The sequence below is a fragment of the Leptonotus elevatus genome, chromosome 16 (assembly GCF_054856555.1).
Source record: "Leptonotus elevatus isolate MCC_2025b chromosome 16, RoL_Lele_1.0, whole genome shotgun sequence".
Classification (NCBI taxonomy): Eukaryota; Metazoa; Chordata; class Actinopteri; order Syngnathiformes; family Syngnathidae; genus Leptonotus; species Leptonotus elevatus.
In genome coordinates, this window is record NC_141254.1 from 3,755,872 (window position 1) to 3,780,201 (window position 24,330).

The window sequence follows — 24,330 nt, forward strand, 5'->3', positions numbered from 1 at the left end:
AGGTGTCAGGGGTTGGAGGGTTACACAGTGAATAGCCTGGCAATTAGCTTGTCATTCGTAGATTGATTTGTCGGTAAAATGGAGGTCATGTTGTCAGGCATCAGGGTGTCTCAGCCTGGAGGCTGGTCTCCGTAGTTCATTTGAGTTCGTCTTTCCTGTTTGAACTTGTTATTCTTTAGATGGGTTAAAAGTAGGGTTTTCACTTTTTGTCTCCCAATACCCGTACCAAACGTATAGTTTAAATCATACCAGTGCCTGGACGGATAAATCAAAATAAATAAATAAAAGAAGGATAATAACATAGCCCCAATAGCATAGCAGTATGTTCAGTAATGTCTCGCCTCCGTTTGACGCTGGCTGCTGATTGGTCGTTCGCGAAGATTGATGACATGCGCGTGGCTGAGCTCAGATGAACTGAGAAAAGAACGAATCCTTTCAGGAAGTGATCCTTTCACTCACGTTAACTGAAAAGATGTGTTCTTTTTTAACAAAATATTGATCGACAACGCGAGAAGGGAGTCCAGATTTGGAGTTATGTGCTCCCTCCTACGAGCTCCAGTTTGGAGGCGAGTTGCAGCATTTTGGACCAACAGACGACAATTGACGGAGGACTGGTTGACTAAAATAAAGTGCATTACAGTAATCCAAATGTTAACAATGCATAGATTACTGTTTTTTTATTTTAGACAGTTGAGTCTTTAGCTTTGCCAGCTGCCTAAAATGAAAAACAAAACAAAACTGGATTTAACAACAGCACCACTGTGCACCAATTTGAAGTCACTGTCCAAAACCCAAGTTCGAGACTGTTGGCTTTAGATTAAGGCTTGGCGATATGGCCCAAAATTCAAATCACGGTATAAACTGCATCCCTTCACAATTACTTAAGTGTTTTTTTGTTTGTTTTTTAAATTAATAATTTGCTTACTTGTTTACATAGTCCTTTTTAGAAGCTAAATGGATTAAAAAAGCAATGAAAGAATACATTTACTTTGGATAACAACATATATTGTGCAAATCTCAAATCAAAATTAGCCATATGCAGTATGGCTTGCGGTGTGCAGGCTAGCTAGATTTGATAGGGGGGCATGGTGAAGGAACTAGTGTGCATGCCACAAAACGGTATGTTTTGCACGCCTAATGCAATGACCTCACCAACATGCGCTACAGCGATAAGACGGTCAAAATCTCTACCTTTGGCAAAATGTATACCTTATATTGAATATACCGTTTATATCGTCCAGTCCTACTTTAGATAAGATGCCAGGGGGCCCCAAGTCAACAGGGTGGGATGTAAAAGGGCCACTGGGACCAAACACCATAACTTATGTTTTATCTTCATAGAAATGTAAGTAATTCAGTGTCATCCAGGCCTTGATTTCGTCCATACATAACAACAGTGGCCTTTGAATACTGTGGCCCACCTTATCGAACGCTGCAGTTAGATCCAACTAAACAAGACACACATAGTCTCCAGTGTCAATAGCCAGGAAGATAGCACTAAAACAACGTGTAACAGAGCATCATCTTAAAACTTGAATGGAAAACCTCCATGACATGCTCATCCAAGAAAGAGTTTATAACTGCGTGGGCAGCACTCCCCCCCCCCCCAAAAAAAAAAGAAAGGTAGCTTGGAAATAGGCCTTAAATTAGATAGCACACCTTGATGAGGTGGATTTGGATAAACTGGTGTTTTTAATTCCAGGTTAACAGCAGCTGTGTCTGCATTATTAAACAAGCATCTGCTTTAACACAGGAACCATCCACATTGTTTGTGCTGCCAACAGCCTACTAATACACAAAATCTGAAATACCTTACCTGAGGTATTTCTTTCCATGATCACCTCTGACTTTGTACTTGCCACTATGTAAGTGGGATGTGCAAGTTTATTAATATGATTCATCATTGTCCATTTATTTCACTGGATCCAGTCAAAACACTCCATGATACTACATGGTAAAGTTGAAGATATTATGACTGCCCTTACTTTCACCCAATGACTTTTGAAAATACATATCACATCCTGGCACCCTGGAGCAAGGATTTCCTGCAACTTATCAGATTCCGTCCATAGTAATTCAAATAGATGAACGATTTTGAAAACTCATTGTATACGGTGATTGACAGCTATATCACATATAAATCTGGCCATCGGTGTCCGAGACAAATTGACAATTTTGATTCCTGAGTGCCTTCTATTTCAGACTCAGCTTGTTATTCTACCTCTCTCTCACATAGTGAGGTGAGTGCAGGCTAAAACAATGTGTGAAATGATTTCCAGATGCTGTGTATCTAAGCAACAGATGTACTCCACCTACCTTTGTTGTAAATAAGCATAACTGTAAAGAAAGGGAAAAAAAGAAAATAAATAAATATAAATGCCAACTGACTTTTTCATTCAGCTATCAAAAGCAATACATATACTGTACATTAACATTTGAATTCTCAAATGTTATAGTTTGTAGTTTGATCCAAATTTTTGTGACAAATATTCACAATGTTCAAATTATTGTTTTGACTTTGAACCATCATTATTGCAAACGGTCGATACACCTTAGTGACCCGGGTTGTGTATTCTGCTGCTTTTGTAATCTAATACAAGCACACTCTAAAAACAGTTGGGTCAAAAGTAACCCAATTATGGATACAAATTTGACCAATCCACCTAATGGGTCAATTTGACCCAACTTTCTGGGTTGTTTTATACAAAATGACCCGATTTTTAGGATCTGACCAATATTTATGAGTTGTTTTACGCTGAAAGACACAATTCTTGACTCATAGTTGGCTCAAATCAACACAAGTTAGCGGATCGGTACATTTTTTACCCATAGTTGGGTTAATTTTGACCCAACTGTTTTTAGTGTGGAAAAGCACATCAGTTAACCAAATTTCAGACAGCATCAAGGATTAGTTTTGCGTGTGTTCTTTTCTTTTGTCGTTAACTGATTTTTTGTGACACTTATAAGGGAAAATATCCTTCAAAGTACTTTGGTTTAGTTTCAGTGTCATGCGAGTTGAAAATGACTGCTCCTAGTTTTGAGATTTTAGCAGCACTTTTGTTTTACTAAGCGATGTTTAGTGTTGTTACTGTTTTTGTTTGATCCTTTATTTTCTTTATCATGGGGGTAAGTCTTCCCCCTCACCTAAAGCCCCCAGCAAATCAGCTCCTCCTCAGCAGGACAGGTGATGGCTCAATGACAGGAAGCTCCCACTATTTGTGGGAGATCAAGGCAGAGCCCTGCCTAAAATAGCGACATTGTACGAGTAATTGAAGAGGTAAATCCTTTCCTCATCTTCGTGGCACCGCTAGCTTGTCTTCATAAACGCTGTTGTTTAGTCACACGAGAAATTAATGTCATTTAAGCGATTTTTTTTAAATAGTAAGAAATTAATATTTAGTTATTTAATTCATTTACGCTCAACTCATTTCCACTGAAGCAACCCCCTTCGCTCCCATCTGTTTTACTGGATTTTGACAGATTTTGCAAGGCCTACATAATATTCTGTTCCATTGCTATAAAAACATGGAACCTACCAAAAGAAAGATTAGAGTCTCTTCTTTCATCAGGGAAAAAAAAGCATACAGGGAGTCCTCGAGTTACGTCGTTTCAACTTTACGGCGCCCGTGCCTCGTCCGCACCACCTTCTTTTTTGTTAATTTCCCACAGTAATCACGCCATTTTAAAGTTATTTAAAGTTGTGTTGTTGTTACCTCCAGCAACAGATGTCCATTAACCGGTTGGCTTGCCATCAGGCGCATCACATTCCTGTTGAAAACACTATCAAAGAGAGCTTGTTGCAACATGGCCCTAGCTGATCTCTTACACTTTGCTGCCACCTGCTGTCCATTTTTTGTAATAACTACCATTGCTTTAAGCCACCTCTTCATGTCAGATGTGCGGGTTATCTGTTGCCCATTGGCGCCATGTTGGTGACCCCCGCTGTAGAGCTCGATATCGTCACCCTCTTAAAATATTTTTTATTTTTATAATTGCCTCGTCGTTTTTTTTTTCTCTAAAAAATTCCCTTTTTTTTGCCTACATAATCTGCTCATGAGGCAAATTTTTTTTGTGTTCCCTGAAAAATCTGAAAAAAAAATGACTTAGGTGATTATTTTAAGAAGGCGTCAATATGCAAAGTGTTGTCGCTCTGGAGATCGGTCTTGGTCTCTCTTTAAGGGTCTCAATCTCGTCTTGGAATCAGAGCATTTTTACGCTCGGGCAGGAATTCCGGATTTTTGATCAAGACTGAATGCAGGTGCTGCACTACCTTATCTTGCCTCGGCCTCAACCTCCAAAAGTTTTGATCTTGTCTAGGTCTCGATACCCTGTGGTCTCAAGAATGGCTTGGTCTTGGTTTGTGAGGTCTTGGCTACAACACTAAATCAAAGCTCCGAACTACAACTAAAGCAGTAACAACATTTCTCTGTATAACACTGCAGAAAATAAAGATTGTTCATTTTTTAAAAGGAAAAACATTGTTCCTAATGTGGACTTGGGATTCGGCTGCCATTCGGTGAAAGGGCTTACCGTACATACAGTATATTCTAGCAGAAAAAAAGGCCGCTGACCACCCCAAAATCTTAATGAATCCTAAACTATTTGTCTCATCACCTTTAATAGAAAGATGTTAAAATAGCAGCTTTTCAAAACAACTGGAACATATAAACAGTACACAATTGCTTGATTGACTGAGTTTGGCGTGTTTAATAAACTACAGTTGCAATGTTTGGCATCCATCGATTTTTCTGTATGTGGCCCTCAGAGAAAAAAGTTTAGACACCCCTGTTTTAATGTAATCAGTATTTATTTGACTGTTTTGTTTGTTTGTTTTTGTGTTCTTCACATGCAGGGGAGGGGACAGGGAAGCTCAGCCTCCCCCTGCCTGCTCTGACCACACGTCTCTGACTGGAAGTGATCTTTATTGTTTACACAAGAGCCACCTAGTCTGGAGGAGAAACAGAAGAGAAATTATCAATAGTAGGCTGCCGTTTATGGGGTCAGGAAGTGGGAAATTGGAGAAAGACATTTTACTGGCCTAGACATTTGTTCACAATTTTTATTTTTTATTTTAAATGACTGCATTCCTTATCAGAGGATGCAGGTAGAACTAGTAGTTGCGCAATAGCAATATTATTTTATCATGTTGAACAAAATTATGCTGTGCATGAAGCTTAGTAGATTTCCACATACGCTCGGCTTTCCGACTTTGTCGATGAATGCAACGGATGTCATCATTTAACCTGGGAGTGAGGTTAACTGCAGAAATAGTCACAACAAGAATGTCAGTGCAGCTCAAGTTAAACATTGAAAATTGGATGAGCAGCACGCTCAAATGCAGTGGAAGGTTTCTGCTCAAAGAGGTTATTTAACTTGCATTAGAATTTTGTTTATCATTACTGGTTGAACAAAGTGATCAATTAGTTGATACATTTCTTTCCCAAACAACACATAGTATGCCAAAAGATACAAAAACAGACAGACAGTCTACAACAAGCTCCACGTTCTTAGTTGGCTAAAAGCAGGACACAAGAAGACCACATCTGTCTTTCTGTCAAAGTTTGTACTATCAACAGAAAACGGAAAGAAAAAAGGAAGGCACTGTACGGTTCAATCTGGCAGTCTACAATAATCTGATGCAAAGCAATTCAAATTTAGAGATCTCCACTAGCCAAAATTGTACATAGTTCTACTCAAATTAACACAATGGTGGAATGATACACATTATTCTGAAATTAACTCATTCACTCCCAGCCATTTTCACTACATTCGTTTGCAGCAAAAACAGTGCCTAGAGTTCAACAGGGTTTTTTTTAAACTCTTTCACTCCCACCCATTTTCCCTGAAGCAACCCCCTTCACACCTATTGTAATATTTTAACTATTACATTACCATTACATTTGAAACTATTTGCTATTTTACTGGATTTTGACTGATTTTGCAAGGCCCACGGAATATTGTATTCTATTGCTATAAAAACATGGAACCCACCAAAAGAAAGATTAGAGTCTCTTCTTTTATCGGAAAAAAGTATATTTCTATCTATTTCCGTTTGCAGCAATTAGCATTAGAATATAGCTAAGTGTCATCATTATTCACAAATCTGTTGAAAACACTGGGGAAAATAACTTGTTGCAAAATGGCCCTGGCTGATCTCTTATACTCTGCTGCCACCTGCTGGCCGTTTTGTGTAATAACTACCATTGCTTTAAGCGACCTCTTCAGGTCAGAAGCTGCATCAAAGCCTTATGTATGCTCTAGCATAAAAAATGTCTAAATACGATTTTGGGAGTGAAGGACAAATTATTAAAAAAGTTAATTATATAACTTTGGGTTTTTAAATGACACTTTACAAAATAAAAGACTAAACAATCACAGTAGAAACAAAAACTGAGACAACAATAGCATGAGTAAAAAAAAACAACAACAAGAATGTAAGATTGGTAAGAAAGTGTTACTTGGTGGGCCGATTTGGAGAAGGAGGGCACTAAACACATTGGAACAGTTGTTGCAGATGACAGCCAATCACATACTGTATCAGTAGAGACACACAGTTCCCAGAAAAAAACCCCACTTAGAGCAGAAGATAACTTGGTCGTAACAAGGTTTTGTGCAATAAAAATATGAAGCTGTGTAAAATAATGCAGCTCCTCGACTAAAATGAGAAAATATTGTCAAACTTTAAAAAAATAAAATAAAAATAATGCAATGAGGCCATTTAAAAACAAAGACAAGTTGATTTTAGTAGATGCATTTTGATTTATTGTCCTGCACTTCTCAATTTTGTTTGTTATGAGAAAATAGATCCATTACATGTTTAATACACCTTGTTGTGACATTACAGCAAAGTAATGTAAAAGTGCTGTGCTAATCTGTATCATGTTACAGTATCTGAAAGTGAGAGACCGCTAACTACATTTTAAACAGGTTTTGACCTAGTCATTGACAACTGTTCTCTCCTTCAAATAAGCCTCCGAAAGTTTTCCCTGAGCATCCTGACAAATTGCGTCTCTTTAGTTATAACAGCAAATCATTGATCTGAAGGTCACTGAGAAAGAGGAATAGTCTGTACACTGAGCGGGACACCAATGAGGCAGATTATTATCCTGCTATAAATTATTCATCTGTTCATCCATTTTCTACACATTTTATCCTGTTCAGGGTCACAGGGAAGCTGGCGCCTACCCCAGTGGACATTGGGCCAGATTCGTGATACAACTTAAATTGATCACCAATCAATCACAGGGGACACAGACAAGCTATCAGCACCGATGGACAATTTGGAGTTTGAGGCTCAAATTAACCAAACACAGTAGTGTTTTTGGATATGGGTGGAAGCCTGCAAATGGAAGCTATACAGTCACACAGGGAATATACCTACATGCAAAATTACGTGCTGATTATTCCCATTGGTTCAAAACAATATTATTGTGCATCACTCGAAAAAAAATTGGTTGAACTAAACCCTTCTAGTAACCAATTGGAGAATGACTGACCATGAGTATACTGTATCCTTATAGGCTATCATACATCCTGTGCTGAATCAAAGAATCAATGATACAGTATACCTTGAGGCCCTTGACTAATTCCATTTTCAGAAAGCAAGGTCAGGCCATTGTCTAAGTGGATAAATTAAAGTGTTGGGAATGGGAACTTCTTCTTTATCATGATGAGGCTAGCATACCGGATTGGCCATTGCCAAATTCAAATGGTAGTGTCCTCTCTCTGTCTGTCTCTGTCTGTCTCTCTCTCTCTCTCTCTCTCTCTCTCTCTCTCTCTCTCTCTCTCTCTCTCTCTCTCTTTTCTCTCTCTCTCTCTTTCTCTTTCTTTCTTTCTTTATTTCTTTCTCTCTCTCTCTTTCTTTCTTTCATTAAACGTCTGATAACATTTGTGTAGTTGATTTATTCAATGGTTAGATGCTGCCTCTTTTGGTGGTAGAAACGACTTCAAAAGTTTTTCTTTTTAAAGACAAGAAAAGAAGAATATGCCCGAGGAGGCAAAACATTTTGTGTGCTGTCTGCTATTTTCAGCAATTGAACTTGGCTTTGAGATTCAAAATGTTTCCCACTGACCCAGAACTACAGTACAAAGGCGATGGGAAGTTAATATTCCCCAAGAACGTTTCACCATCACTTTTAATACAAGAATCAGCAGCGGACGTCATGAAACTCCTATCACGTGGATCAAGAAAGTCTAGCCATGAGATGAGACTATCATAATTTTATTATTGTTTGATTTTTTTTTATGTTTTCAATGCCCCAAATTCATTTTAACTTCACCATACCATGACAATAAATGCTTTCTACTCTATTATTCTATTTCTGTTAAGTCTTTTATGTACAACACTTTGTTGTTTGTTTGTTTTTAAAGTGTGCTATAAATAGCTACAGTTGATTTTGTCTCTGACTAAGTTTGTCTCAAAGATTAGCTAAGACATGCACAGGCAAAAAATACAGTTAAACTGTAAAAGCTCATTAAATTGCATATACAGTAGATTATTTTAGCACTTTTACATTACCTTCAAATTATAACTGTAGTCAGAGGTGGCAAATCCAGCTCCAGAAAGTAGTAAAAACCCTGCCACAGTTTGTCTTTAGCCCCTGATGCTAGCTAGCTAGCTAACTCCCTAGCAGGTAAACGAGCACCATGGGGGCTAGCTAGGGAGCTAGCTAGGGAGCTAGCTAGTTAGCACCTGGGGCTAAAGCCAAACTGGCAGGGTTTTTACTTTCTGGACCTGGATTTGCCACCTCTGACTGTGTAGTAATTTGAAGTGTAGCAAAAGTTACATGCACAATATTTACAGATCACACATTGAAAGATAAACATACACATTTACAAATCCATTTCTCAAATTTGTGAATCTGGTTACCATTTTTTGTGACTATTGTTCCATACAATATTTGTGAATTTGCATGGTTAGGAATTTGCAAATAGTTATGCTACAATAATGGCCCCATAAATCTTGTCTTGCGAAATTGAAGTTTTGAACTGGAAGGACATTCAATTCCAAGCACATGAAGGGCCAATTTCATTACCAGCAAACTTCCAGACAGCCCACATAGGTGTGTTTAGTGTGCTGTCAATTCTCTTTTGAGTCGCTGCTTCTCCAGATTTTATCACTCCCACAACACAAATTAAACAAGCTCTGTGCATGCCACCAGTGAGGCTGCTGTAGATCACAATGCTGACCTGGCGCTATTGGTTTTGATTTTGTAAATCGCGATATGAAATAATATCATAAGCTACTGAGTGACAATTAGTTGAATTTTGTCCCTGTCTTTTGGTCAATTAACATTTCAGATTATGTGTTTACCTCCCATGTTTAAAGATACAACAAAAGGAAAATCAAATCCAACCAAACTTCAAATAAATCCAATGGTTACTTTTTCGTTTGGTTTTACTTGCTAGTGTTGCAATTGCATAGTTAAATCTTAAACAAAAATATGAAACAGAAGTAATGCACGTTGGTTGCCAGAGTTACAATAATTGACATATCTTGAACAAGTGGCTATTGTGTATTCAATTAAAACAAACTCAATGAAACACTGCTCAACATACTGGATGTCATACTTCTAAATCACTATTCCATTCCAGTCAGTTTTTAACTGATTTAGAAAATTAGCATATACATGTGTATTCCAAAGCCTTGGCGGCACGGATTTCTAAAAATAACCTGGTTGTGAAATATCGGCTTCTCAGCACAGCGTGAATTCAATTGAAGTCACCGGAAATGCCCTGCCAGCCATCTTGCGTTGCCACCTGCTAAGCGCGCCTAACTCGAATACAGAATTATTTCTCTGTGGCGTTTTAATGTTATTTTCTGTCACCACATTGAAAATGCCACAATGTGTGGCGTATGGTTCTACCAGTCTGGGAGAAGCTTGACATAATTATTTGATGTGATTATAAATACTTCTTTTTTGATAGGTACATGAAAAAAATTGTCCAGGTTAAAAGTGAAAGAGTGGAAGCAAACATTATAAAATCGTTTTTATTCATAACTTAATAAATAATTTAATACTTGAATATTTATTGAGGTTTACACACATTTTGAGTTTCATCTTCATGGATTTTTTATACATCAAGTTTGAGATTTAAAAAAACAAAAACAAAATGAAACAAAACAAATCCAATACAGTGTTGTCTGAGATTTCAATATTTGCATATAAATGTATAGTATGAAAATAAAGGGGATACATTGAATAATAGTATATATTTTTCCAATAGAGATTTCTTAATTTTAATTTTAAAAAGTGAGTGCTACTCAAAGATTTGTTTGTATCAATGTGCCAGAACCATGAACATAAATCAGCAAATTTATTTTATTTGTGCGGCACGCTGCATACTGGTTAGCCTATCTACTTCAGTGCATTGTCTCATTGGTTCGGCTCCAGCTTTCTTGTGGGGATTTTGCATGTTCTTCCCGATTCCTAGCTGTGTAGGTTTTCTCTACAAAAGCATGCCTAGTAGGTTAAGTGAGCACTCTAAATTGTCCGTAGGTCTGAATGTTTGTGTGAATTGTTCTTTGTATGTGCCCTGTGATTGTCTGGCGACCGGTTCAGGGTGTACCCTGTCTCTCGCCCTAGTGAGTATAAGAGGTTTGGAGAATGAATGAATGATTCTATTTGCAGATCAATAATTGGAGACCGTCTGTGAAATGTAAACCTATCCTTTGTAAGTCACAAATCCGATACTGACATAATATACATATTATTCACATGACGTCAACGACCCCCACCTAGCGACCCGGCAGCCATTTGGTGGGTCAAACAATTTTGTGGCAAACCATTGCGGAGGAGCACTCATGTCGCTTACTACAAGTTACAATGATTCATTCATTTGTTCATTCATTACGGATTTTCACAAACCGCTTCACAATGGTGCACATTAAAATAGGGTGAACAAAGATGTGAAACAAAGCTTCTAGATAGTATTCATACAACGTCATTTGCCCCACATTGTACTGTATGCCGTTCATGGGTCCATGGAATGTCGAATGGGAATGGACAAAGAGGTGTCCGGAATTGCAAAGACAAATCGAAAGGATTTCCAACTGACAAAGTCTACCAAAGTGTTTTCTGACCATTTTGATTAAGGTACGTGTCATTCTAAGATGGTAAAAAGGCTTTTACCATAATGCAATCATGATATATGTGAGCCCCTGTGTGTGGCTAGCTATGGCTAAAAATAGATCTGGTGGTCAAGATGTTCTATTTTGATATCTCTCCAAATACCCTCCTTAAGGACTCTTATTTTCCTTTCCCAGCAGCCCAAAAGTTGAAATTGTTGTTAAAGTGCACGAAAATAAGTGATGAATCAACAATGTTGTTGTTTCGGTTGTAAAATGCTAGCACAGTCGGGGAACTAGCTAACTTGGTTTAAAAATAACCCGAGATTCTTCACCTTGAATTCACAAATGATAAATGCACATAGCAACCAATAAAAGACAAAAGTACAGAAGACGCAAGAATGTCCGTGTTTTGGGAGCCATCCTCCCTCAGAGCATACGTTGCCATGTAGTCCGTTCCGTGTTGAGTTGAATCTTCCGCATACGTCTTGCTTACACAAGTAATGTTCAAGGAAGCTGGTGGTGACATTCATCAATAACAAAAGAACATTCGGGGTAAACACAATAGAAACAGAGCTGAGTCCTCTGGAAAGTGGACCCACCATGAGGGGCGGACTCGCGATCCTGTGACGTCAGTGAATATTATCTATACTGGAATGGTTGATGCCGCCAGTGAAGTTTGTTCTTTGCGAGGCTCGCATTACTCCATACAGGGATCCCGGTGTAAAGCACGCGCTGAGTGTTTTCAGCAAAAATTTATCAGAAATTGTCAGTGACAGTGGCAACGCAAGATGGTTGCCCTCTGATTTCAGCCACGAAAGGCCACTGTGAGTCCATGTTATTATTAGATGTGCTTGCCGGCCTTACAAGTGATATCAGCATTCATATCTCTATTACTTTGCTCATTAGAGAAAATTATTTGAGGAAATCATTCTCAGGTAATTACATTGAAACTGCCCTTTTGTTTAATATCAACCTAGGGTCTGTTTTGCTTTTCTTTTTTTTCAAGTGGGAGCCTTTTAGTGGGCGCATACTTCCATCAGGATTGGAGAGCCGCTTGCAAAACGCGGATCAAGGACATAGCCAGAACCCTTTCAACGAGGTGGCAAGGTTGAAACAGCAACTCACTGTCTGTGGCCATAAAATGACACACGCACACCTGTAACCTCACAAGTCAGAGATTGCAAGGTCTACCTTGTCTACACAGTACTGTACACATAGCTGGAAGTGATTATTATATAATCCCATCAACACAGTCAGGTTTTTGTGAAATTTAACGCACCTCCTCAATTCCACCGACACGCCTTCCTTTGAAGAAGCAGAGTCCGAGGACTCGGAGGTAGGCTCTACTCTTTCTGGGGTTGAAGTCACCAAGGTGGTTAAAAAGCTCCTCGGTGGCAAAGCCCCGGGGGTGGATGAGATCTGTCCAGATTTCCTGAAGGCTTTAGATGTTGTGAGGTCATCCTGGTTGATATGCCTCTGAATTGGCAGACCCCAGTGGTGGTCCAGCTTTTTAAGAAGTGTGTGTTCCAACTACAGTGTGATCACACTCCTCAAACCCCTTGGTAAGGTCTATTCAGGGGAGCTGGAGAGGGTCCATCGGCAACATTCCGGAGGAGCAGTGTGGTTTTCAAAGCACACCCACAAAGCCAATCTTTCCTTTTGCACCATTATTTGTGAAAAGTACAAATAATTATTTGTCCCTTACTTTGCTGAAGATAGGTAAGACGTTAGTCTCCCGTCTTTCAAAAGATGGCGTTTTCCCTCAAAAGAAAGGCGTAAAAATAGTTTTATATGGCGTCATCTTATTATTCTGCTGTGCAGTGAGTGTGTTTTGAATTCACAAATGCACTACACGAACGTACGTTCGCATAGGAATAATCCAGCGACTTAAAAAGGCTGCGTAGCGATCTGCCTATTTGCGTAAAGGACTTCTCTACTGGGAAACTGACTATGCATGTGCAAACACACATCGCTACGTGGACAGGGCTGGGAAAAGAACAGTAGCGGTGTGCCTTCAGGAAGATAATTTTTGCCTGCAGGCAAGATGAAGTAATCAGTCATTTTTAATTGAGGTATGAAAATCAACAAAAGTTGTCACTTTCAAACCTATGGTTTCTGAAATGAAAGAAATAATTAAAATAAATAGAAAAAGCCAAACGGTTTCAACTTTCATTTCAGCCTGGGGTAGGCAGTGTCTACCTTGCCTAACCTGACCGCACGTCACTGATACACCAAAATAATTCATCCTCATATTCACATATACAATTTTCATTACACTGATACATCAAAAGAAATGACATAATTTCTTCTGTTTTGCCAACTCAAGTCTGATTTAAATAGTTTTCTTGAACTTTGCTTTTAAGCGTTTTTTTTTTTAACTCAGCAAGTGATCTTTTCAGGGCAGTACCAAAATTATTCCACAAATTGACACCTCTTACACAACACACCTTTGCTTAATATTTGGTCTTGTTTTGATTTTTCTTGCAGACACTTGTACCCCTTATGTCATAAGGACTCTCTAATTTCAAATACCTTCTGAGTACTGTGGCAGAGTAGATTTGGGGCTAACTTGGGGTGATTGACTCCACTTTTCACAGCTGGAATCACATTAAAGCAGAAAACCTACTATTTTGAACAACAAAATACCATGCAATTTAATAAGTGTCTAGACTCCGGAGAGAAAATCTACTCGCTAAACAGAACCGTAACCGGAAATTAATTATATGTAGTACGTTATACCAAACATCAGCCATGAAGAGTGACCTATAAGCTATAAAAAAAATAACTATAAAAAATATAGGGATGTCCCAATCTGATCACGTGATCAGGAATCGAGCCCTGATTTCAACAGGAAGTAACCCGGAAGTGACCTGATTTTAACAGGAAGTATCTCGGAAGTGACCTGATTACAACAGGAAGTGACCCGGAAGTGACCTGATTTCAACAGAAAGTGACCCGGAAATTACCTGATTTCAACAGGAAGTGACCTAATTTCAACAGAAAGTGACCCCAATGTGACCTAAAAACAACAGGAAGTGACCTGATTTCAATAGGAAGTCACCCAGAAGTGACCTGATTTCACCAGGATTCTATTAGGAAGTGGCCTAAAATCAACTACTACTCCTTCTACAAGTACTACTACTACTGCTACAAGTAGTATATGCGGCTTTCCACCTTGCAAGCGTCATCAGTCCCATTCAAAATTTCCGCGGACATTTTTCTAGTTCATTATATTGTCAATAACACCCTTGCTTCAGGATTAACCAACACAAAAAAAAATGCAAAAAAAAACAACAACAAACCAAACAAACAAATCTACAAAATTAGAAAATTGCAGCTCAAATGATCTGCAAAACACATGTTCTCTGTTTGACAATATTAGAATGCAATGTGCAATATTTGGCCGTGCCCAGAAACTGTCACTCATTGGGACATGCCGTGATTGAATGCAACAAAATAGCTGCCATACATCCAAACACAACATAATGTGACTTGGAACATTTCCCGTCTTTCACAACAGACCAATTCTAAGTATTGATATGCTCTATTACAAACCTTTGAGTTTAGATGCTTTCAAAGTCGCGGCGGGCATCCATGGCAAACACGCCTGTGGGTATTTGCCCATCCCGTTCCGTATATTTATTTTTTATATGCTCTATCTTATGCTCCATTTTAGGTGCTTGGATACTCTGACACCATATATGTAGATTCAATATTTAAATAAATATGTGTTGATACAATTGAGCTGCACACATAATCTGAAAGAAACATTTGATACATGTGATATGCAATAATCAAGTTTACTACTTTCACACCTTAGCAGACAACCAAGACGGCCGTGAAGTTATTTCCATCCACAGACAGGGTTTCATAAAATAAAATCCAACCATATATCAATCTTAAGTAAAAGTAAAAAGTAGAGCTGTCAAACATTTTTTAATCAGATTAATCACATTTTAGAATTTTGATCAACCATGATTAATCACTTAATAAAAAGGCTTTTTATCAACATTTTTCGCACCAAATTTGAAGAGCACCTTTTGTGTTAATTTTTTCAACATTCATTGCTATGACATCTTCAAAATGTTTTGATCCACTCCAGACTATCATCTTCCTCTTTTTCTAATCAGTTAATTACTTGCATAAGTTAAAATGGAATGGCTCAAACACAACCTGTGCTACATTTAACCTAACCATCCGTTGTCAAGCTAAATTATCATCTGCGTTTAAAATTAGTAGTTTAATTAATCTGCGTTAATACATGATTAATGCAATACCTTTTGTGATTACCTCATTCAAACCACGTCATTATTACAAAAAAACGGCCAGCAGGTGGCAGCAGATCATAAGAAATCAGCCAGATTCATGTTGCAACAAGCTCTTTTTGCCAGTGTTTTCAACAAGTTTGTGAATAATGATGATACTCAGCTCTATTCTAATGCTTGCTTGCTTGGAAGCAATGTTTAGAATTGTGAAGAATTAAGTGGCATATGTGCCCCTTATGCTGACAATGACTCTGGAGCTGGGCCAGGCAGGAGCAAAATACATTAAATTAGTCCCACGCCACACTACAGTTCGGCCAAATGAGGCTACACTGTGCAAAAAAAATAAAACAACCTGTAGAAAGTAAATTTCAGTTGTTTTACAGTATTTTTTGGCCGCCCCAGCTGCAGGAAAATTACTGTATTTTTACGATTTTTTTTGTGTGTTTATCTCATTAGATGAACTTTTGAGTGCTACCGTCTATATGACAATACAGAAATTGTAGTTATTTTCACTTTTAAAAATGTGTCATAAAGAAATTATTGTAAAATTACAAATTTATACTGTACATTTCTCAGTAAATATATATATTTTTTCTCTTTTTTGGGGGGGTTTTAAAGTTAAATTTTACATTTTATTCCATTAAATAACAGACAAATATTTGTGAAATTATGATACATTTGTGAAGGTATTTTAACAATCAATATATGTATTTCTAATTTTCTTTTTTTTGCAAAAGAACAGAAATATTGTTTGTTTTTACAGTTACAGTACAGTGATTTTATGTTATTTTACATTTGACATGGTTTTTTTTGTAAATTCAATTATATTTTTAAAATACAGATAAAAAATTAATAAAATAGTAAAATAAAAAGTAAAATTCTGTTATATTATATAAGGTAACAACAGAAAAAACAGGACTAACTGATTCTGACTGCAATGTAAGAGTTCATAGGATTTTATTTTCATTTATTGTTGACATTGTTCAAACTATTTCTTCATTCGACAGGAATTTGCCTCTGGATTAATAAAGTATCTAAAGCATATTTCTCTTTATCTCTCTGTCTGTCTAAATTGACTCTAATTCACACTGCCAGCTGCGATCCGATTTTTGTAAATTCCAGTTTGTAGCGCAATAGTTAAAGCAGCAGAATTCATGTTGAGCTTTATCATTTCGTTGAATGCCTTTGAGAGCATTTGCTTTTTGAATAAACCTCAAGTTTTGTTGTGACAAATAGCTAAAATATTAATGCAACAGTGATGTGATGCATATCAAATAAAAGGGAATATTCTAGGTTAAGAAAATAAAAGTAGAAAGACAAAGCTGGATGTGTGGGCAGAATGCTGGCACTATTCATGGAGTTGTCAGTCTGGCATGAAGAGTGCAGTGCTGATACTTAAAAGAACGTGCTCCTCAAAGTTTGGCAGACAATGCAGGTGTTTGAAATGTAGAGTGTATATTTTATTTTAGGTGACATTTCATGTCATTTCCACGTACACAATGTGTTATCTGTCGTAACTACAGCTTGTGCTTGTCGATGCTTTATAACATGACAAAGATTTTGCCAACATTGTCAGCTATCTTTTGTGGAATATGTGTGATTGTGTCTGGTAAAATTGTATGGTTTAAAATTATAGTTCTTGTTTGTTGGTTGGATGTTTTGTCTATTGTCTTTCCAATATATTCATGGGTATTTTTATACACAAGTGTAAACTCACTGCATGATTTTGTTTATTAATCTAAGTCACTAAAATATATAAATAGTTGAAAAAAAGAGACTCAAATAGCCTATTTGTAAACACAAATCTTTTGATTATACAGTATAATAGGAGAACATTTATTGAACATGGTTTGAGTGCTTTTTAAGTGCCAGCATGTAGACCACCCATCCATTGATCATGTTTATTGCAGCCTTAACGGTTTTTATGAGCTAGAGTAAGTCTTGCAAATTGCATTTACAATCTGGTCATCTTGTCTGATGATGAAAATGAATGTAATAATAAAAGCACTCTTGCTTCATTGGGGGGGGGGGGTCATTTTAATTAAGAAAAGGTCTAAGAAGTGTAGTAGGCACTGTTTATGTCAGTGAGTTTCAATTGGTGGGTTGGGATATAAAAGTGGGTCGTGGACAGCTAATAAAAAGTTACAGGTATTCATGTCCTGATTTTTCCATATGGTACATAAGTGTAGCTGTATTAGGTCAGGGACAGGAAGTCACAGAGAGGACTCACAAAGTGATTCACGTCATTGTAGAATAAAGTTGGACGTGTTCAGAGATGCACATCTGCACATCTTGGTTGTAGTAAGTGGTTATTGGAGTTACTGTTGCCTGTCTATCAGTTCGAACCAGTCTGACTATTCGTCGTTTTCGCCCACAGAACTGCTGCTCACTGGATAGTTTCTCTTTTTTGGACCATTCTTTGTAAATCCTGGAGATGGTTGTGCATGAAAATCCGAGTAGATCAGCAGTTTCTGACCAGCCCATCTGGCACCAACAACCGTGCCACATTCAAAGCCACTTTAATCACCTTTCTTCCCCATTATGAAGCTCGGTTTGAACTGCAGCAGATCTTCTTGAACTTGTCTGCATGCCTAAATGTATTGCGTTGCTGCCATGACAGGTGTGCCCAATAAAGTGGCTAGTAGGTGTATGTAAAATACAGAAAAACAATATTTTACAGTTAATTAATTCATCCAAACCCCAAAATGTATTTATACGTTTTGGGGTTTGAATGAATTAAAAATTATAAATACGTGTTTTAATACTTTGTCCTGCACTCCCAAAAATGTATTTTTATGTTTTTTACATTTTGGCTTTGATACAGCTTCTGACATGAAGAGGTTAAAGTAATGGTAGTTATTACAAAACATAGCCAGCAGATGGCAGCACAGTATAAGAGATCAGCCAGGGCAATGTTGCAACAAGCTCTTTTTGCCATTGTTGACAAAAATGTGTGAATAATAATGAAACTTAGCTATATTCTAATGCTAATTGCTGCAAAACTGAAACATATTATTTTTTCCTGATGCAAGAAGAGACTCTAATCTTTCTTTTGGTAGGTTCCATGTTTTTATAGCAATAGAACAGAATATTCCGTGGACCTTGCAAAATCAGTCAAAATCCAGTAAAATAGCTGGGAGTGAAAGAGTTGCTGCAATGTCAATTTGATTTGCCATTTTTAAATGTAGTCTCAGTTTTAGTCCAGTTTGAATCACGCTTGTTAGTTTTGATCATTTTTAAGTCAGCAGGTAATGTTGAACATTTCAGATCTAAAACTATTTCATATCAAATGTTTTCATCTTTTTGATGAAAAACAACTTGACACACAATTACAGCATATCAACAAGTTGCTACTATAGCTCCATGCTATGAGCTAGTAAATTAGCCAGCATTAGTTAATGGTTGGATTAACATTATTGTTGGAATGTTATAGCCATTGGATTAATGCTACGTTATAATTATAATTAGCTTTTTTTTTTTAACCTTTCACTGTGAATCCACCTCTTGTCTGTCCAATGTGTTTGTGCATGTTGTGCTTGCTAGCTGCAGTTTTGAAAGGGGGTGTGTCACTGTGTGTCACATGACAGCGTCACAGTGACAGATTAGCAGAGACAAAAACAAATCATATAATTTTCATCTCTTTTTTGTTCATGAACTAAAAATGTCCATAGATTTTAGTCCAGTTTTTATTAAGTAAAGTAAATGTTTGTCTCGTCGAAAATGCATACTGATTCAGTCCCAGTTAATGAGGGTTTTAGTCTCGTCTAGTCTAGTTTTAGTCCGGTGAAAAATGTGTGTTGAGGAAATTATTTTTGTTTAGTTTTGGTTGACGAAATTAAACTATTTTGTAGGTACTTATACATATATCAAACAGAAACGGTCTCACGCAAGAAAATGAAAATGATGTACAGTGCTAATCAAAAGTTTGTGAACCTCTTGAGCAATTGGGATTTTCCAGTTGTTTCAACCTGATTTTGTTGTTCAATCTGAACCATTACATTTTATATGAAAAAACAGGTGTTGGTTCGGCATTCCAATGCATTGTTCTTCTCTTTTTCTTTTTTTTAAATCAATTGTTTAGTCAAAACTAAATTAAAAAGAGTTTTTGGTCAATTCATGTAGGTGCAAAAGTAAGTGAACCCTGAGCTGCATTGCTTAAAACAAGCAGTCAAGTAGGATCAGGTAGGACACATTGGTAGCTAAACTAACCACTGAAATGGACCAATGGAATGAGAGGTTTAGCAAAGAAAATGTGCATCACTGACTGAAACAGAGACATAACCACATCACTTAAGTCTTACCCAGGTGAACCCATACAGGTCAGTCATGCTGAGAGGAAGAGAAATCTCAGGGGACCTCAGGAAACGGGTAATGACAACACATCTGTCTGGGGGAAAAGCTATAAAGTATTTTTTTTATTTATGAGCTTCATCTTTCCACTGTGAAGCAGATCACCTGCAACTAGAGAACACTGAAAATTACTACAATCCAGCCTAGAAGTGGACGGCCTTCTAAAATATCAGCAAGACCCAATAGACAAATGTTAATTCAGGTGAAAACCAACCTGTGCATCACATCGAGGGATTTGCAGACCTCTTTTGCTGCATTTGGGACACATGTGCATGCTTCAGCAATCAGAAGAAAAGTCAATCGACAAGGCTTTCATGGAAGGCTTGCTAGGTAGACAGTTCACAAAAAAAGATCAGAGCTGCTCCATTTCAACTTTGCCAGAGAGTACCTCAACTTTTGCTCAATAATGAATGACAATATTATCATTCTTTTTGCTCATGTCCATTATTTTCAATGTCAGCATTGTAGATTGGGGTATGACTAAACATTTAATACGGTTATTTTAATATTTTATACAAAATATCTGACCATGCCTGCAGAGTTGACAAACTTTTGAGCAGCTGTTGACGATGGTGTGATGTAAACACACCTTCCAGCGGCATTTAGACCATTTCTCCTGGGCTCGTCACATGGAGCCAAAGCAATTACAAATGCCATTGGTGATTTTTATTTTATTTTTATAGCATAATCATTTAAACTGCCACTGTTGCCCTTGTCTATATTGCTAACTCCCTAAAAGAAAGGCAAAAAAAAAATCCTAAAAAGAAAACATCAGTGCTGATAAGTTTAATTGTACTTTCTTACTACTTGGTACATGCAGTTTGTGCTCTGTTTCTTTATATACTCTGCATACAGTATGTATCGTAGCAAATGAACAAAAAATAAAATAAACCGGGAATTTTACCAAGGGCAGCTTCCTGAAAAGTAGCTACCGTATTTATACCACTACACCACTACTGCTTGGAAGCTATTTAACATTTAATTTTTTACTATTTGTCAATCTGGACAATTAATTTCTTACCTTCAAAACTTAAATTGTGAAATTAATTTGAGTGGATAATATGTGATACATTTATAAGTGTGAAATTCCAGTATATGATGTATTATGCATGTTTCTTGGCTGGGTTGATGCTACAAAATGAATTAGCTGCTCTGTGCTTGTGGCATGTGCAATGACAATACAAATTGATTTCCAGATTAATAACAATGTAACTACTTGAGCTCTATATGTATTAATACTTTTTTGTTCTTTTTATTTGTTACAGATGCAGTGTGGACAGTAAAGTGTCAAGAGTGGCATGGCTCAATCGCACGACCATTCTATTTGCCGGGAAAGAGAAATGGTCTCTTGACCCTCGTGTAACTCTGTTGGAAAATACAGCAGTCACGGAATACAGCATCGAGATCCAAAATGTTGATATACATGATGAGGGACCCTATGTCTGCACCATCCTCACGAACAAGAAACCAAAATCCACAAAAGTACATCTCATTGTTCAAGGTAAAACAAATTTCATTTAACATTTTGTGTGACTGAAGTTCTCTGTTGTGATGAATGGAAAAGAGTTTATCTGTAACAAATATTATTGGTTTCTATATTGAAAATGGCTGTTTTGTAGATAGGTCAAGTTTCACTAAAGTTTGATTGATAAAGTGTTATTCCAAAACTCAGATTCATTATACAGTCGGTGCAATTCAACTGTCGGTCTTGAGGAGTTAGAGTTTCCATACTTCTCTAAGGCCACTTAAAATGTTTCTGAGGCTGGATTTACACAGATTCATTTAAGTGACTAGATTTTATGTTTTTCAGATCACAATCAGAATAATAGTTTTTGACCAATTATAGTATGTTAAAACAAAAGGATTTTGCCTCCATCTGGGTGTTTTTGAGGATAAGATGTTGACCTCCCACTTCACGTTAGGGTGCTGATGGGGCAATTGTTAATGGTCAGTTCCCCCAGCCTCACATACGGCGTCTTGCCTGTAAGAAAGTTGTGAATCCAGGACTGTCGGATGGCAGGAGAAACACTGAGCTGGTGAAGAGGAGATGATGCAGTTGAAAGCAGAGCTGAAGTCCATGAACAGGATCTTCATGTAGGTCCCTGCACTGTTGAGGTCATCCAAGATGAAGCACAGCCCAATGTTTAATATATAAACACACACCCTATTTACCCGGTAGGCAAACTACAAATGGTCCAGCAGTTGTTCTGAGATGGTGGTCCAACACAAAGTATTCAAAGGAATTTATGACCGCAGATGTCAGAGTGACAGACCTATAGTAATTCATATCTGAAATTTGTAGATTAATGGTGGGGCATTTAACTCATTCAAACCCTCATTAAACCTAAAAACGTGTAAACACGTTTAAAAAAATATTTTGTCCTTCACCCCCAAAAACGGACTTACACCTTTTTTTTCATAAAAGAGCATACGGAAGGCTTTGATGCAGCTTCTGACAAGAAGAGGTGGCTTAAAGCGATGGTAGTTATTTAATAAAACGGCGAACAGGTTGCAGCAGAGTATAAGAGATCAATCAGGGCCATGTTCCAACAAGCTCTTTTTGTCAGTGTTTTCACCAGGAATATGATGATGATAGATGAAACCTAGCTATATTCTAATGCTAATTGCTGCAAAACAGAAACAGATACAAATTACTGATATTACTAATACTTAAAAAAAAAATCCTAGTTAAAGAAGAGACTCTAATCTTTCTTTTGGTAGGTTCCATGTTTTTGTAGCAATAGAATACAATATTCTGTGGGCCTTGCAAAATCAGTCAAAATCCAGTAAAACAGCTCGGGCGCGAAGGGGGTTGCGTCGGTGAAAATGGGTGGGAGTGAATGAGGTAAGGTCTTGAAAACATAGTTAAGTATTTAAAAAATATATATATTTCCCCCCTTCCCATGTAGGAAAAATTCCCTTCTACAACTCACTCCTTTGTTTGGAAAATTTCCCGTCCACAACTCACACTTGCACGTTGGGGTAGTGGCATGTTTGGATAGTGGCACATTCGAAGCAGAATTTATTTGAAAATGGCATAATAAACCTTTACATATTATGGATTGGTGCATATTTTTGCACGCTAGGGGGCGCTATACGTTGTTGTGTTGTTATGGTAACTTCATAATATCAAAATTTTCGCCGAGCCTGAGGAGAGTGCAAAGTTTGGTGAGTTTTCATAAATGTTTAGGTCCCCAATAATGAGATCGTTTACAAAGAATAAGAAAAATAATTCTTACAAAAACAAGAGGGACCTCGCAGCGGTATCTGCTCGGGCCCTAATAATAATAATAATAATAATGATTATTATTATTATTATAATTATAATTATAATAATAATAATAATAATAATAATAATAATAATAATAATAATAATAATAATAATAATAATAATAATACAAACGAAAAACAAGAGGGACCTTGCAGCGGTAGCTGGTAAAATCCAGAATTAGGTTTTTAAGCTCATTTACAAGCATGCTAAGCCTCTAGGCGGCAGTAGTTAGCCAGTCTCAAACTAAATAGTGTTCCATCATCTAGCGATCGACAGTGGAATTGCATGCAAAATAGACGAGAGTTCGACCCAAAATAGAGTGACTGACTGTAACTGTACTAAAAAGAATCTGCCAAATAGTGGGCCTGTGAACACGGCACCCATGATGGAGTGAGGTTTACGGTATGTGAATTATCATTTGGGATACCATTTCGCATGATCCAGTACTACAGCATCTACCTCAAGGGGATATTCTAAGAATATACACTTGAAGGAGAGTCCACGCGGCATGCGACATAACAGCCTGTTGTATTAAGCTCATATACAGCTTGTTCACCCACGACTGTACTGGTAGATTCAGCAATCACAATCACATCATAAGGTTGGCAGATGATACAACTGTAGTTGGCCTTATAAAGGACAACAAGTAGCATTGCACGTGTGCCGTGACCAAGCCCCGGGGCAGATGTATAAGACACCAGACATCATGGTTAATTAATTACAAATTAAAATAAACTGTTTCGATGTGCTTCTCGATTAAAGAACTAATATACACATTAATATACACACATATACATACACATTTCAGATGTGTATTAACAACCGAATAATAGAATGCAAGTTACTGATGGTGTAGTGGTATATTCCTACTCCAGGGTTTCTGCAAGTTGTAAACAGCATTAAAAGTCATAAAATGGATTTTTGAAAAACTGAAGGCTCAAATGGCACTAGAAAAGCATTAAACACGATGTCCAGAGGCATTAAAAATAAGTACAATTGTTGTAAAAGCATTGCTGTTGATTTTGATTATATAAACATTTAAGAATGCTTTTTTTGGGGTCTTCGGCCAGTGCACAAAGTCAGAACACCAGATCTTTGGAATGTTATGTCCTGTGAACCTGCTCATGTCGAAAGCAGAAAGAGGAATACATGTCTGGGAAATGGGGAAAAATGCAAATTTCAGTGGCTGAATGGCTGACAGGAATTTTTTAAAACCCGATCAAAGCCCGTCTAGAGCAAAAAGCGGCGTTCAGCAGTGTGGGCAAAAAAAAGACCTTCCAGCTTTGCACAACGGATGTCAACGTGGTGAAATCCCGAGCTAGGTTGCTACAGTTCACAAAGGGGTCTGCACGGGCACTCACAGAGTCCCTTGA

The 24,330-nt window shown here is 37.4% G+C and overlaps 1 protein-coding gene across 1 annotated transcript in view; it reads left to right on the forward strand.

Moving 5' to 3' along the window:
- opcml (opioid binding protein/cell adhesion molecule-like) overlaps nucleotides 1-24,330 on the forward strand; it is a 151,399-nt gene that overhangs the window by 38,387 nt on the left and 88,682 nt on the right. The window contains exon 2 of the mRNA XM_086098420.1: nucleotides 20,952-21,187. Within this exon, the coding sequence (XP_085954546.1) occupies nucleotides 20,952-21,187 (236 nt within the window). The remainder of the gene's footprint in view (nucleotides 1-20,951; nucleotides 21,188-24,330) is intronic.